Genomic DNA, 16,303 nt, shown 5'->3' with positions numbered 1-16,303 from the left:
CTTAACTGGCCTCTGGTTGATAAATTTTCCCAAGTCCTGGTGTCCTGCAGGGGAGGGAGCAGAGAAGCTGATACCCAAGATCCATAGTTCCTGAACTTGAAAGTATAGACCAGTCGCTGGAGAAGCTTATTAAAAATGCAGATTCCAGGCCTCCAGTTGCAATAATTCTGATTCAATAGGTTGGATATGGGCTTAAGAGTAAAGGGAGGAGGGATAAATTAGGAACTTGGAATTAACCAACACACAGTATATAAATAACAAGGACCTACTGTAGAGCACAGGCAACTGTATTCAATATCTTGTAATAACTTATAATGGAAAATAATCTGAAAAAAATATAAAAACAAGTGAATCACTTTGCTGTCTACCTGCAACTAATATGACATTAAAAAAAAAATCTGCTTCTTAAACAGACATTTTAGGTGTTTCTGAGATGAGTTAAGGTGTTGCCTTGTCTCACAGGCTTTGAGAAAATCTGCCTAAACCCAGGGCCTTCTCATGGGGACTCTTTCTTGGGTCTGAGGTGGTTGTCCTGGGGCTTAGAAACACACTTTACTTATTTTTTAAAAAAACAGAATGGGGGCTATGAATGTGCTGAGCTTAAGACCAAGGGCCCCCAAGGATCCCTGGAGACTGAACAGCCAACCCTTTTTCAGCCCAGCAAGCTCTGATGCAGTCAGCTGGGAGAAAGGCGCTTCCCCCCAAATGTGTGTTGTCCGCGCATGCCCAGGTCTGGGTCCAGTGAGGAGGAGGCCTTTTTCTTATTCATACAAAGGCTGCATGCTTGTAGTTGAGATGGGTAAATGGGACTGACCTTGAAGTAGATACTGGCTCTTTTTTGCATTTAGAGCCCTTTCCAGTTGCAGGTGGCTTAATGTTGGAGCAAGAGACCACTACTGCACCATGTTAGGATAGCATATTAGAACCAGGCACTCAAGTCTTTTGACCTTTGCCAGTGGGTGTATCTGTTTATCTGTGTGAATAGCAATGGACATTCCTTTGTGGAATGTTGGCTTCTATTTGGTTGATTTAATCAGTAAATGAGTGGGTTTTGCCGGGAGGAGTTGCTACCCCCTCAGAGAGAACAGGAAGTTTTTCAGTCTTGCTAGATCATGGGGCTTTGAGTTTGCAGGGGCAAGGACTTCAAAGTGACCTTTACTGAGTGTAAAAATCCAGTTTGCTCCGTAGGAATGTGTCCCTCCTGCCGTCCAGAGCCTGATGCAGTGTTTCTCGAGATGGATTTGGGAGCTGTCTTTGGCTGTCTGTCACCTCTTCACTTTGCTAGGCATTCCATATTACCTTTATCATCAGGTGGACTCATGGAAGGCCCTGCGTTATTTTAGCCTGCCACACTTTGCATGATTCCTACGTGCTAAGCAGTGGCCAAGGAGTTCAATTTTTAAAAATCAAAGGTCTCAACCCATTCTAGTGGAACCTTGCTCTTCAGTATGAGTTTTCCTGTGACACTTGACTCCAGAATTGAAAGAGATGGTCTGCAGATCAGAAATGCCTTCAGGCAGATGGCCTTGGTAGGCTTGTTACTTGAAACTAATTGCCACATCCACCAACCACTACTGACTTAGAAACATTCACGGTGAGCTTACTAAGGAGACGTGCTCTTCTTTCCAGGCTGTGTAGCCTTCTTGGGCCTGCACTCTTTTGTACAGACCCAGCTCGGAGCGCAGCTGCACCTCCCTTGCCCCCCTTGTCAGCCCAGGGATAGGTTGACATGAGTTTCATCCACCTGGCAAATACTTCCTGAGGACCTCCTGTGTTCCAGGCGGGGGCCTTAGTGGAAGGGCTGATTCTAGGAGTCATCAGGCTGCAGGGGCCACTTGATGAGTCTAAGAGCCAGGATGAGGCAGTACTGAGTCCTTGGGAGGAGAGAGGAGTGACTAACTCTGCCTGGAGTTGTTAAAGAAGGCAGCATCTCAAGTAATTCACAGCCAATCCCTGGGGCTGGGTTGTCAATTATCCCTCCACCCACCCCATCAAAATAAGATGGTCTTTTTTTTTTTTTTAATTAATACACATTCATGGACAGAGAGATTGTTTTATTCCAAGTTTCATGTTGGTCATTGTCAACATTAGAGCTTGAATCCTAGAATGCAGTTTCAGCTTTGAGAGATCCACCTTTGAAATAAGTGCTTTCCAGACTGCAGCAGCCCCCGCACCCACAGGGCATATGCTCCGAGACCCCCAGTGGGCCCCTGGAACAGCAGTACTGAACCTTAGATGCATACTATGTTTTCTTCTGTACATACCTACATACCATGAAGGCTAAATTATGAATTAGGCACTGTAAGAGATTAACAGCAGTAACTAATAATAAAATAGGACAATTACAGCAATATGCTATAGTGAAAGTAGCGTGGTCTCATTTTCCCCCTCTCAGAATGTCTTACACATTTAATGCCTCTTCCACCTTAAGTAAGCACCTATCATGTATTGTGGCTTTTTTAACTTTCATAGTTCGAGGTAAGACAGCAAAACTAGCACAATTTTCTTTTTCCTTCTTCACGATTTCACCAATGGAAGATTTGTTCTTACTGTATATCTTAGCAATCTCTGCAAACAATTTTTTTTTTCTTATTGAGAACTTTCACCTTTTCACTTAAAGGAATTACTTCATGGCTTCTCTTCAACAGATCCGAATCGCAGCATCACTCGTCTTGCACTTTGGGGCCATCAGTAAGTAAAATAAGGCTTTACCTGAACACGAGCACTACTTGACCTGGACAGTCCATCTGATAACCTAGACGGCTACTAAGTGACTAGGGGGTGGACAGAGTGGACAGAGGGGTGATTCACATCCATGGTGGAATGGAGTGAGATTTGATCACACTACCAAGAATGGCACAAACTTTAAAACTTATGAATTGCTTATTTCTGGAACTTTCCATTTAATATTTTCTGACCACAGCTGACCTCTGGAAACTAAAACCACAGAACGCGAAACCACAAATAAGAGAGGGACGACTGTGATTGTGAATTTTTTTTAAGCTGGCAAGTAATCATATTTACAGAGCAATTCTTTATCTACTGTGTATCATTAAGAAAACCCAGAATGTCTATGCGTAAATCCCAATATTAATCACACTGAATTAAATGAGAATTAGAGTCTGATGTTACTATACAGTTTCTTATCTCAACATACCACTCTTTAGCCAGGTGCCTAGAATTTACCTGTATCCCATGATAATAATTTTCTTTATGTTGGATAATTCCAATCCACTTTCTGAGTTTAGTAAGTACAGTATAGAGTTGTTTTTTTTTAAATAAAAAAAATTTTTTTTTAATTATTGCTTTAGATGTAGCTGGAGGTCCAAGGTGAGCTTATGACATTCATTCTAATTTGATTCTACACACCAGTTTCCCTCTATCTCCGTTACGATCAGAACCCCGGGCGACTTCCGTTTTCCTGTGGCATTATCAGACAGTTGTTGCTGAGTTACACACAAGCCTTGCTTTTCTTTGATGAAGTCTGTGACCTCTATAAAGATTTTAACAAGCCAGGCTTTTCCAGGTGCGGTAGTTTATCCGGGTCAGAGGTGAAACGTAACTCATTCACTGAGTGCCCATTTCTCCACCTCACCCTGGTCTTTGTTACTTAGTACAGTCAGCTCTAAGTCTGCTCTAGCCACCCCACAAGGAAGCTCTACTCACTAGCTCTTTTGACAGAGGCCGGAGGAAGTAGCTCAACCTGCTTGGCTCTTGCACAAACCAGGTCACTTAGGAGGGTCCCCTGTTTGTAGCTGCCTTGAGCGATGTGGCCTTGCTGTGCCCGGCCAGCAGTAGCAAACCCGTACAGCAAATTGCACTTAACGCCTGTCTCACTGTTTCTGCTCTTTGTGTTTGACCTGAGAGTTGACTGCCCACGTTCCTTTCACACAGAACTCCCCGAATGCCCGAATGCCCCTGCTAGCTTTCTCTTGGTGTGAAATAGAATGAGGTGGTTGATGATGTGGTAACAGTGAATCAGTTCGGCCGTGTCCTGAGTACATTCGCAAGTTACGTTGAGCCATAGGAAATGTGACCATTTCTGATCAAGAAGTACGACCACTTCATATGTGTAATTGAATAGATAATTTTAGATTTGTACTCCTCAGGTAAGGAAGGGTACCCCTTCGAAGCTAACCAGCAGTAAAACCCAGGAAGGCAAATAGGACCTGTGGTAGGCTGTTACGTGGCTCACCGTGGTTTTACATTTTTAACCAGTAATTGCTAACCTTACCATCTTGGGAGATCTCACACAAAATTCTCCTTTTTCAGCTTTTCTGCAGGAATCAGGAGCTTGCCCTGCTAGATCAGAGATCTCACACGGGGACAGGAGCCCAGGGCAGAGTGGCGGCTGTCCCCTGTAGGGCTCACAGGTGTGTCCAGTCACACCCTGGCCTGCTTCTGGCCCTCACGTGACCTGGTTGGCCTCATGGGCAGTGTGGTTGGACACATAATATAAACAGAACACCTCGAGTAAGTTGGGGAAAGAGAATTGGAAATCATCAGCTGGACCTAAGTCATTTGTTTTGTTTGCTGCACCCAAGCAGCCAGCACTGCTAAAAAGAAAGCCTGAAACAGCTCTGGACTCTGTTCACTGAGAAAGGACAGCTAAGCCCAATTAAGGAGTGTTTTCATGTGCTAAGAGATGGGCAAACTCTTGGTAAAGTCTTGGCTTGGTGCTCTTCGTTTAAGTAGGATGTGATGACAGAACTTGCTTCCGCTGGCCACCGTTCATGTCCCGGGCTAATGTAATGCCTTTTGTGTTTATTCCTTTGCTTTAAAAAATTCTGACATTTATAGGAAGGGGTTACTGGACCACTGGCCATGTCCTCACTCTAATGTAAATGTTCTTATGTATGAATGTATTTTTTTGAAAGTACCAAATATTTGTTGCTACATTGTTCATAATGGGGGGGGACTGGACATAAAGAAAAATAATGCTTAGATAGAAGAAGGGCAGAATAAATTATGGTACATCAACATCGTGAAATACCATGTGGCATTAAAATGACAAATTGGCTGGATACCAGTTGACCTGGAGGGATTTCCATGGGGAGTAATACTAGCTAAGATTTAATTAGTGCTTCCTATGTGCTCGGCACAGATCCAAGGGCTTTCCAGGTATTAACCCATAGCTGCCCTGTGAACTCGGCGCTATCATGGACATCTTACAAAGGGAGAAACTGAGGCATGGGGAAGTTAAAGTCATCCAAGGATAAGCACTTGGTTTGTGGCAGGGCTGGGATATAAACTGATGCAACCTGGATAGACAAAGATTTTTTAAAAATTATTTTGTTAATAAGTTAAATATCACAGTACATTTTTAGTGAGGAATTTAGCTATAGGATATTAATTCATAGCTGTTCTGAATTCTCTGGCCTATTTTCTTATGTTTTAGACTCTTAGACTCACCCTGCTGTATAAGACCGTAGAAAGCATTTAGTCTTCAGGTTTTCCAGTTTAGCCCTCCTCCTCCGCCCCGTTAAATCAACTGAATCTTCCTTGTAAGCAAAATGAAACTTGGTTTTGACCTGGAGCTACTTTGCCCTCTTTCTCCCCCAGTGTAAACTACGGATGTAGTCTGTCTCCATCACGTTACAGATGGAGAAATCCCAGAGAGAGCGCCTAGCACTTATTGAGTCGATGTTTTCCAGAGATGTGAAGCACATTGTGTTATTAAGCCTTGCAGGTAGATTTTATTATGCCCATTAGGGAAACTGAGACTTAGGTAGAGATAGGCCTGGTGTCACAGAGGGAATTGGTACCAGGGTTGGACAGAATTACTGTCTAACCTTTTCAAGGAATTTACTAACCTAAGGCTTGAGAATTCCAGTGGCCTACCAGAGGCCTTTCAGTTGAATCTTGCCTCTTACTGCTATTGACTTAATGAGGGAGGTTTTGAGAACTTCTAACTTGTATGGCATAATTTAGCACAGGCGGTCGTGGGAGAGTGACTTTGGTATTAGCTTGGGCTGCCGTAACAAAACACTGTGGATTGGGTGCCTTACACAACAGAGACTGATTTCTCACTGCTTCTGAGGCTGGGAGGGCCAGACCAGGGCACTGGCTTATCTGGTTTCTGCTGAGAGCCCTCTTCCCTTCCCTTCCTCTCCTCATCCATAAAGCGAGGGGTTGGACGCGATGGTCTTTAAGCCTCCCTGCACCTCTCACATTGTTGTTGATCTCTCTTACCATTGAAGGCAGTCCTCAGATTCAGAGTGGGCTGTTCCGTGTCGTCCAGTGAGTGGTGAAGTCCCTTTGTGCTGTGACAGTGAGCTCAGGTCATAAGGCTTCATCTTTATTCTTTCTAGAGAGGAGAAGCTACCACTTGTTCTTCATTCAGCTGTAGTAATAAAGCACTAACAATCCTCTGGTTGTGTAGCTCCAGTAAAAGCCTTTCCCCACCACTCCCTCCCCCTTTGTAGAGTTCTGATTTGTGTCCGTATTCTTGCATTTGTCTGTGGAAGCCAGGAGGCTTTTACAGTCAAGGACTTGACTGAATCTGAGTGGCGGCCCCATATCACATGCAATTGTTTTCGCCTTTCCTGGGATTTGTTTTCTTCTTCCTGTTTTTCTGTTCTCCTGATTTGAGAATGTTCTGGGATGTGGATGAAAGATGGAGGGGTGGGACTCGGGGAGATTTACAACAGGTAGGGCTGAGCGGCCTGGCAGCAGCTAGTGATGTCTGCTGATTTCTCTGCTGGGTACCAGGCCCAGCGCTAACCAGCTGCTTACACTTTCTCAGTGGCTCCCTTCAGCTAGGGTCTCTTGTTCTGGAGACCCTGACTGGAAAATACACTGCTATCAGCAGGGCTCTTTGTAGTGCTTGGCTCTGGTATGTGGAGCACTGGGGACTGAACCCAACATGCTGAGATCCACAGGATTGGGGAGGCTGATCCGGTGGCACTTTGAGTCACAGCTGATGGAGCAGCAGTGAGGTCAGGGACTGGGAGGCCCCTTCAGGCAACAGCTGACAGCAGCGCTTGCTCCTCACCTCACTCCAGTGAGAGTGAGGCTCACTGGGCCTTCCCTCTAGGGTTTTTTTTTTTTCCTTCAATCATATAGGACAGAGGAAGACATTTTCCTAGCAGGGACAGAACAAGGAGGGAGGGGGGTATGTGCTCTGGCTGTGGGAAGTGGACAAGAGCCTGGACCATGGGGGCCGGCAGACCTGACTCAGATCCTGGCTTAGGTGCCTGTTAGCTGTGTGGGCAGGTTTCCCGAGTCCTGGGGTTCTCAACGTATGAAAGGAGTCTAGTAACGAAAGGTGCACAGCTTGTAACGAGAATATGTGAGGAAAGTGCCAGCTGTACAGTGGGTGGTCATATGTGTGGATTCTCTTCCCCAGTGATCACAGGTGGGACTTCCTGGAACAGAAGCCTAGAAGTTGGAGGCCTGTCTTTGGAGCATTAGGGTGACCAGCTTGGGTCACCAGATCAGGGGGGCCAGAGCTGATGGTGAGACCATGGGGCAGAATTTTAGATACCCATTTGGACGCTCCCTTGGGGTGGGAAAGCCTTGATTTGCACTCGATGTCACACCTTCCTATCACATGTATCAAAAAGGCTAATCCTGGTCTCTGTCCCTTATTGCCCAAAGATGCCCCCCTTACCCCTCATGGATGATATTGAGTGACTCATTTGGGAACTAGTACCCGAAGGAAAACTTAAGCAGAAAGGCCGACGGTCACGTCTGGCCTTCTTTTGTACAGTCCTGAGCACAAGCGTTTTCTCTCATTGACAGTCTTGCAGCAGTAGCAGATTTATGCGAAGAGAATGAGACTTTTGGTATTCTTTGCAGAATTTAGATGCCTTAACCTGGAGGTCTTTTTTTGCCCCTCCGGAATATAAATCCGATTAGGAGCTCTTTGTGCTCTGCCACAAATCATTACGTGTCTACATTTTGCTCTTATAAAATACGGATAATGACATGACGCTGTCTCCTAGGAGTTTGAGTGCATTAGCTAATGATCATGAAACCTTAGAAATGGGAAATTCATATGAATGCCTGAGGGCTTTTGTAATTACACATTTGCGTCATTTTGCTTGGCATCCTTGAAAGTCGTGCTTTCAACATGAGAATACTCGGATTGATTCCTCTTCTAATTGATGAGCAAGCTCTGAAGAAATAAGCTCAAAGAGTGCTCAAAGTAGATAAGTTGTCACAGCATCTCGTGGAAGCCCTGAAGTAGCTCAGGCTGGAGTGGCTTGGTTTGGGCTGAAGTTGGAGAAGAGCTTGAGATATTTTAAAGGCACTGAAAATAGGTAATATCAGTACCTGAGGATAGTGATGGCTTCCACCAGGGTTGCACTTAGATGCTCACGTCCCTTGTCCCTGTGACATCAGACCCGTCACTTTCTCAGCCTTTGTTCTGGGTGGCAGTGAATGCACAGTACTGCAACGGGCTCTTCTCATGTGGGGCACCTTCCTGGATTGTTAATCGTCTGGAATGCTGATATTGTCTTTGTATCCTCTAGAAAAATTCCAGCTTTTCTTTTTTCTCCACCAGACAATTATTTTCAGATTTAAACTCTTTAAAAAGATGTTAAATGATAAGGTTTTTGAATACCTTGAGTAGAAATTTTTAAAAAATAGATATTAATTTATGAAGGAAGTCATGAATAGTAACCAGACAGTGTGCTATTTAATAGCTGATGGTGTTTTGTTTTCTTTTCTTTTCTTTTCATTTCAGGCAGTGGTGCTACTGCTGTGGTTCAGGCTGCTCTATGCAAACCCAGGCAAGAACGCGTAGCAATAAAGCGGATCAACCTGGAAAAATGCCAGACCAGCATGGATGAACTATTAGTGAGTAAAAGTGGAGGGGACACTGCTAGTTTCTTTTCTTAACTTACAGGTATGTAGAGGTGGAGGGGAGAAGGCAGGAGAGGAGAGAGCGGAAGCAGCTTGGTGCTTTCGCCTGTTTGGACACGTATGTCTTGGAAAGCAGCCCACCTGGCTCTTTCCTCCTTAGGACTGTGTTGTTTAAGATTAAGTTTACTTTACTTTGACAAAGAGAATTTTGCTTAGTCCTCTAATCCCCAGGTGGGGATGGTCTTGTGTTGACACTGTTTTATGAAATGGGAGAATAGACTTAAACGACCCAAGGTCATGTGCTACCGAGTGCAGAGTTGAATGGCGAGCTTCTGGCCCTCATGACAAAAATAGGACTGACCCCCTCCCCCTCAAGCAGTTTGCTGGTCACTTTGGCTTTCATACATTACATGGTCTCTTATAAATTTCAGTTATTCAAAAGACTGCAGGGTAGCTTGCATTCTCATTGGCTAGTAAGAGGAACCTGTTTTTTTGCACTGGGCCACTGGTACTTCTGCTACATGAAGCACATTACAGAAATAATCGGAGCTTGTCGGTGTGGCTGTGACTAGAGCAGCATTGGTTGGTTGAAGGAACATTTGCTTTGGGCTTAGCTGACTCATTATTAAATGAACAGCTTGGCAAATGGTTATTAGTTGCCCGGCAAACTGTGAAGGGTTTGAGAGTTTAATCTCATAAATATAGTTGTCATTCCACCTGCCAATTTTCTCTTTTTCCTTTTGGTCATTTATTTGAGGATAACAGAAAACTGCAGTGGAGGAGTTAACTGATTGGTTATCCCAACACTAATCCCAGTACAAATATTAGTCCAATAGCTCCATACAAGCTACAAAGTATAATGACAGTTGGCTCCAGATGAAGAAGCCTTTTGTTAGAGTCTACATTGGGAATGGAATGTCATTAACAAGAGCTTTTTGTCTTTACTCAGAATATAGCTTTTATTTCAGGCATAATTACAGTACACTATAGTATAAACTAAGTACAAGGATAAAGCTGTACTTTTCCAGATCTGTTTGGCCTTCCATTTTAAATTAGGCTCCACGAGGCATGGATTTAACTAGGGTCTAAGCAGCAGATTGTCAGCCAAAACTCAGATTAAAGGAAGGGTTTCCCCAATGTGTGATGCTAATTAAAAAAATTTTTTTTTGCATACATGTCAGGCTTTTTCACCCTCTTACAAAATTTCAGCTATGCTTTGCTCTTACTGAAATGGTTACCGTACACTTTTTGTTGCATACTATCACGGTGACCAATAAAATTGTGCCTTTGTCATCTGACTAGTTTTCAAGGTCACTTGCTGCAGTGGAAAAAGCTTTAAACAAACTGTGGGGAGAGCTATGTCCCGCTTTTGCCACTAACTTGTTTTTTTTAATTTTAGTCCAGTTACTTAACAGCTCCGTACTGTTTGAAGAGAGAGTTGAATTGGAAGATTTCTATGATCCCAGTGGGAGTCCTCAAATTCTGTGGCTACACTAAGTACATATTGATTTTTGAAAAAAATTTGGAGTATACATTTATCCATATGCCCTGTTTGGAAATGTTACTCTTGAATTTGCCCGTGACAACTGAGTTTGACTGTGGGGCTCTGTTGGAGGTCTCGCAGCACAGCCGTCTTTTTGCCACCAGCAGAATATTTATACAGAAGCTGTATAAGGCTTATGTGTATTTGTGTCCGACAGCTCTGGAACCAGCCTTCTGGCTGATGCTGTGGTCTCTGGAGTCTACCAAAGCCCCCACGATTTCCCTCTGCTGGCTTTTTATCAACAGTTGGCTGCCAGTGATGACAGCTATGGAAGGGGCCTCGTGGAGGCAGCAGGGGGAACGTCACTCCGGACCCCTTCCTCTGCTGCTCGCAGTTTAGGGAGAGCCGTCAGCGTGAGGACTGGTGCTTTTATGGCTTTGTGCTTGGCTCCGTTAATCTGAGGTCTTAAGATTTATGAGTTTTCTTCTTAGCAGTTAATTTATTTTTCATTCTTCCCCCACCCCAGTGCCCACGTTGTATGCACAGAGTAGAGGATATGTGCATAATGATCTAGTTTTCATTTTAAAAGCCATATTGATGTGTGGCTTTGATCTTTCCTTAATCCTGGAACTTTGACCTTTTGATGTCTTCATATGCTCGAGATGGGGAGAATGGCTGTGGTCCTTTAGGACACACAACTCCCAGGTCCCTTGCGAGCAAAGAGAAACGGCGTTTACAGCACAGCCTGCCTGATGTTGCCGGGCTTTTGTGGCCTAGCTCTTGGCACATGACTGTGTGGCGCGAAGCTGCTGTAATCCTTTCTGTTTCTAATAGTGCTGCTGCTCGTGCTTTTATTATCTCTGTGGGTTCACATTTTGGCAGTGTTTGGACATCCGGTATCCCAATAATCCTTTAATTCCGTGAGTGTGTGTGTGTATTAACTACAGGTCAGTGCTCCACAACATTTCACAAGCTGTGCCGTGTGTTAACTGGAGACCATTGTTCTTATAAGAAACAATGGCCACTGGAATCCTTATCTTGTGGGAGTGTTATGTCATAGAAGACACAACTATCAACTATTTGCTGGCCACTGGAACAGCTGTCTCCCCTGCTGAGTGTGTGTCACCTCCGGCCACCTCCTCTGCCCTGCCCCCCCACCCCCCGGGTGATGACTCCCATAGTGGGGTGGATTTTACACATGGAGGTCAGATGTGATGGCACAGAACAGTTTTGGACAACTGGCCATAGACTCTGCTCCTTTCTGTGGTGTAGACTATGTAGATTTTCCTGTGTCGTGGAATTTGTTTGAGGTTTGGCTGAAGAAGAATTCAAATGATTTCTGAAGCAAAGTGATCATTAAAGTGTCACCTTCTCTGAGAATAAAGGGAGGAGAAGAAGTGTTCAGTGAGATCACTGGTGCTAAATAATTGGTAATTTAAATAAAATTTCTACTGCTGAAATGAGTACTGTAATATTCCTCAAAGATAACTTGGTTCCAGATCTAAGATACATTTATTCATTTATTTGGTAAACACTTGTGTTTCTACATTGTGCTTAGGCCCATAAAAAGGATGAAATTTGGGTGTATACACGGGAGCACAAAGGTATATGCTCGTTAAAAATTTGTTTCATTTTTAACAGCAATTAGATTAGAACTCCCTAGAACTTAGAACTCCTTGGCTTCACATGAATAGCATTTACTCTGTTCAATCTCAGCTAATTATTTTTCTATGTGTTCTTTAAAATTCTTATATGTTTTAGACTTTGACCTTTAACTACATTCTAATCTCTCTAGGTATGATGATCTTGGTGGTTAATTTTCCAGGAGCCAAGGGGTTACTGGTCTGTTCGATATTCTTAACCATCCCAACCAAGATACTTTGATGATTTCTGAAATTTGTTAATCCCACATTTGTTGTTAACCCCACAGTGGTGTAAATGCCTAATTATAATTAGTTTAACATCCTCTGGGAGATATTTATGGTTTTAGAGCAGAACATGTTAAATTCATAGTTATTAAAACCCTACTAGATGCTAGGCACTGGACACGTGATGGGAAAACAGAGGGCTCCTGTTTCTTTTTTGTGGAGCGTCAGTAAGTTTCTTCATTTGGGGGGGGGGTTGGTGAGATTTTTTTGAGCTCGGGATATCTTTATGCACTTCTTCCCCCCTCTATTTGTCTAGAAATGGTTTAGCAGATTGATGGTTACATTCTCTAATATGTGCTCCATTGAAGAAGTTCTTACTTACCAATAGGAATTAAGGCTTGCTAAGCGGGTCTGACCCACTGTCATGCAGCCTAGCACATTCTAGTTGAAGATGGCCTTGAGGTTTCTTGGAAGAGCTTGGTTCTCTGGTTTGTGGTCAACCTCAAAGATTAGGGATGCTACTCGAGAGCACACTTGGCTTCCCTTAAAATTCGTTACGAGTAGAGAATTAATCTATTACCTTGTTCTGAAGTCATCTGTCTTTTTCAGTCTCTGTCACCAGGTGATAGTGAATTCCATAAATGTGACACAGTCCTTCCTTTCATTTATCCCAAATCCCACTTTTTTCAGCCTCCAGAGGATTCTCTCTTGGTTTTTACCCAGGGATTGATAAACGTGTCAGTTCATCACCTTACTAGATGTTATGATTTTTAGACTCTAATCATATCCTTCTTAATTTTTTTCTGTAGACTAGGCTTCTCATATTTTTAGTCTGTCTTTGGTACTGACTCACAGAAAACTGAGTACCATTTTCTCATTCTTTCATATACATCAGTAACATCAAAACTTAATTCTTAGGGGCAGGAGTGCTCTAGGTATAGGGAAAATCGTGGCTCTGAGCTGGGCAGTGTTTGTTTATTAAAAAGGGGGAAAATACCTGCTAAAATTGCAGTAATAAATAATGATCAGTAAAATATTTTAGCTTGTGATGGGTGACAAACATGAGCAAAATTGTTTCAAAAACGACTGTGTACCATTGAATGCTAAAACTTGTGGTAGAGGGGAGTCTGCCTCCGGGGTCAGAGGGCCTGTGTTCTCCGCTTGGATCCTTGACTTTGGGTGAATCACTTTCCGCTCTGGTTCTTAGTCCCCTCACTTGTTCAATAAGGAATTATACACGAAGGCAAAAATGTTTTTTCATCACCAAAGTTTTATGATTCTTTATATTTAAAAATTTAACTATTTTAATGAAATCCCCACGTCAAACCACTTGAACAACAACACTAATTACTAGTAAATTATGCTTTGTGATTCGGGGGAGTGTCAAGTCACTCCAGTATTGCAGTATAACGATAAAAAAAATCACTGTAAATTCGTAGATTTCAGTACACAGTGTGCCGTGTGTTTCACCTATGTACAGAATGAAAAAGTTTCTCAGCCTTTAACTAGAAAATTCTGGCATTTGCCCTTCTCTTCCTGTGTCATCTTTATAGAGATATTTTGCTGTGTCGCACTGACAGTATTCGTAAGGCAATCTAGCACTTGCTTTCCTCAGAATACTGCCCTGCTCTCAGTTTGTTTTCTGCTATAGTGGTACTTCATTGATTATTCCTTATTGCTCTTAAAATTTTTTTTTTAAATTTGTGGTTTTTTAGAAGGGTGGTAATTAGGTTCATTTATTTATTAATTTATTATTATTTTTAATGGAGGTGCTGGGGATGGAACCCAGGACCTCGTGCGTGGTAAGCACATGCTGTACCACTGAGCTGTCCCCTCCCCCCTTCCTCATTTCTCTTGATCTTGGGTTCTCTCCCTGCTCTCCCTTCTCTCCCCCTGCTCCCCCTTCTCTCCCCCTGCTCCTTCCCTGTTCTCCCCTCCCACACTTTCCTTCCATCTCTTTAGAGGAATGAATTACCAACAATTTGTAGGTTATCTTGAGAATAAAACTCTAGATACTTACTTTGCCTAATGGTCATTTGAGAGACTAGTTATCTCCTGTTATCTGACACACACTTCTCTCATCCTTTTAAGTTAAATTACAATATTTGGGGGCCTCTGAGCAGTTCCTCTAATCAGAAGGTCTTTTTCCTCCCCCTTTAATTGAGGTTTTTAAAAATTAAAGACAACTTTTTTTGTGTGCTTTTTAATCTAATCTCTGTAATTGTGTTAATACTTCTGCAAATCTTGTTTATTGTAGGAAAAAATTTTACCAGCTTGAGGATGTCAGCTTAAAAAGCTGGAAGCTCTAGTGTATGTATGGTTTCTCTGCTGTAGCAATTGAAGTATTTTCCATTCTTTTTGAGCTAAAGGACTTTCTGATTAGTAACTCAATTATTCGTATCCCAGCTCATCCCTGATCATATGTGGTAACAAATTACATTTGGTTGTTTCTTGTAGATCTTTCATACCAAGGGCATAACATTAAAATGCAAGCCTGCTTTGCTGAGTGTAGTACTCTTTTGGTCATTTTAGTCTCAAGTACTGAATTTTATACTGTCATTTGTCCTTTGCCACTTGGCTTTGTAATTGTTTTCATATATTTGGTGTTTGTGTTTATCCAACTATAGTCCAATTGAGGACAAAATTAGACATGAGAAATTTTTGGATAATTTGAAGATATGCCATTTTTAAGAAATGAAAGAATATCATATATGCAAAATAATTCTTACAGCTCTAAAGTTACATTAGCTTAGGAATATGTATGATTTGGTTTGAGAAAACAACTTTATTTTTAGAACATTAAATTTAAAAGTTATGTCATAGTTGATTGAGATAATAATTAAATATACGAATTGAATATACTTTTAAATATTCTTACACATTTGTTAGAAATGGCTTGCTAAAATGTTCAGCATCTTTTTTTTTTTCAAAAAGTAATCAGAAATGAACATTATAAGGACATGCAGGTTTCTGGACTTACGTGTGCTCGATGACAAAGAGACCCAGCACACGCTCATTTTCAGAGTAGAAGAAAGTGGGGAAAACCTTCCCAGAGTGAATGCAACTTCAGTTACATCTCCTTTTTTTTTTTAATACTTCACTTTTGCACTTAATGGAAAATGTTGCTTGGTTGAGGCAAATGGTTTTCCTATGTTATAATCTTTGTTAGCTTGGCTTGGTTATTTCCACAGGTAATTAATCTGCTTCTGATAAAGGAGGTCTTGGAAGCACTCAAGGGGAAGGCTGGAGAGTGCTTGGGGGGTAGGTTTCTCCCATTTTTGCAGGAGGGTGGTCCCCCAGCAGAACCCCAGACTGCATACGGTAGCCACGTGTGGGGCAGGGGAGGCCGTAAAAAAGAAAGACACGTTTCGCCTCACATTCTCATCCTTTGGTGATGCAGCCAAATATAGCAGCAGTGCTGCAAGTTGGCCTGGAGGTTTCCCGCAGCATAAATTGGCTGGCAAGAAAGACTCTCTGCGTTTCTGTTTTGATGAAGTCTTCGACTTCACTTTCTCTAGCACTCCCAATCACAGACGAGTAAATGACCATACAGCGGTTGTGGATAGCTGAGCCTGATTCAGATTCCTGATGCCCGTCGGCATCCTTGTCACTGTCTGCCGAAGAACTTTCTTAGCCAGCGCTGGAAGAAAATGACTCTTCCCCACTGAGTTTGCTTGTGGGACTTCAGCATCAGTCCTTTATCCCTTGCTTTCTCTCCTCTTTTTCTTTTCGTGAAAATACTATTCCATCAAACTATTCTAGCAACTTCTTCATTTCCAAGCAAAATTGTTTTTTAGTTTTTTTTTTTGAGATCAGTTTTTGCAGAATGCCCCCATCTTTGTGACGTCATAACCAAGCAGATACACCCTGGGATGGATATTCTGTTCTGTCCAAAGTAGACATTTACCCATTGTGATTTCTCTGCTGACTTCCAGACCTCCAGCTCCCCTGATTCTTTACCTTTTAAACTGCTCTCTTGAGTTTTAAGTACTTCTCCACAAACACTGATTAAGCCTATTACAAAATTGATGCTTCCCTTTTCCTAATTTCTAACAAATGTTTACCTGTCTTCAGAATATCTTGATTTTCCCCGCATCTAACCCTGCCTTCATTTGAGCTGTGCTTGGATAAACACGGATAC

General features: G+C 42.6%; 1 protein-coding gene across 2 annotated transcripts in view; it reads left to right on the top strand.

The window, feature by feature from the left end:
* Nucleotides 1-16,303, top strand: part of STK39 (serine/threonine kinase 39) — a 252,120-nt gene that overhangs the window by 45,605 nt on the left and 190,212 nt on the right. Inside the window, exons 1-2 of one of the 2 annotated variants that reach the window (XM_032479620.1) lie at nucleotides 2,616-2,691; nucleotides 8,693-8,805. In XM_032479620.1, the coding sequence (XP_032335511.1) occupies nucleotides 2,631-2,691; nucleotides 8,693-8,805 (174 nt within the window). In that variant the 5' untranslated portion in view covers nucleotides 2,616-2,630. Of the gene's footprint in view, nucleotides 1-2,615; nucleotides 2,692-8,692; nucleotides 8,806-16,303 lie in introns of those variants that run through there. The other variant, XM_032479619.1, reaches the window with a different exon arrangement.

This window comes from Camelus ferus, chromosome 5, assembly GCF_009834535.1.
Source record: "Camelus ferus isolate YT-003-E chromosome 5, BCGSAC_Cfer_1.0, whole genome shotgun sequence".
Taxonomy (NCBI): Eukaryota; Metazoa; Chordata; class Mammalia; order Artiodactyla; family Camelidae; genus Camelus; species Camelus ferus.
Note: the sequence above shows the minus strand (reverse complement) of the source record. Positions and strands in the feature narration are given on the sequence as shown.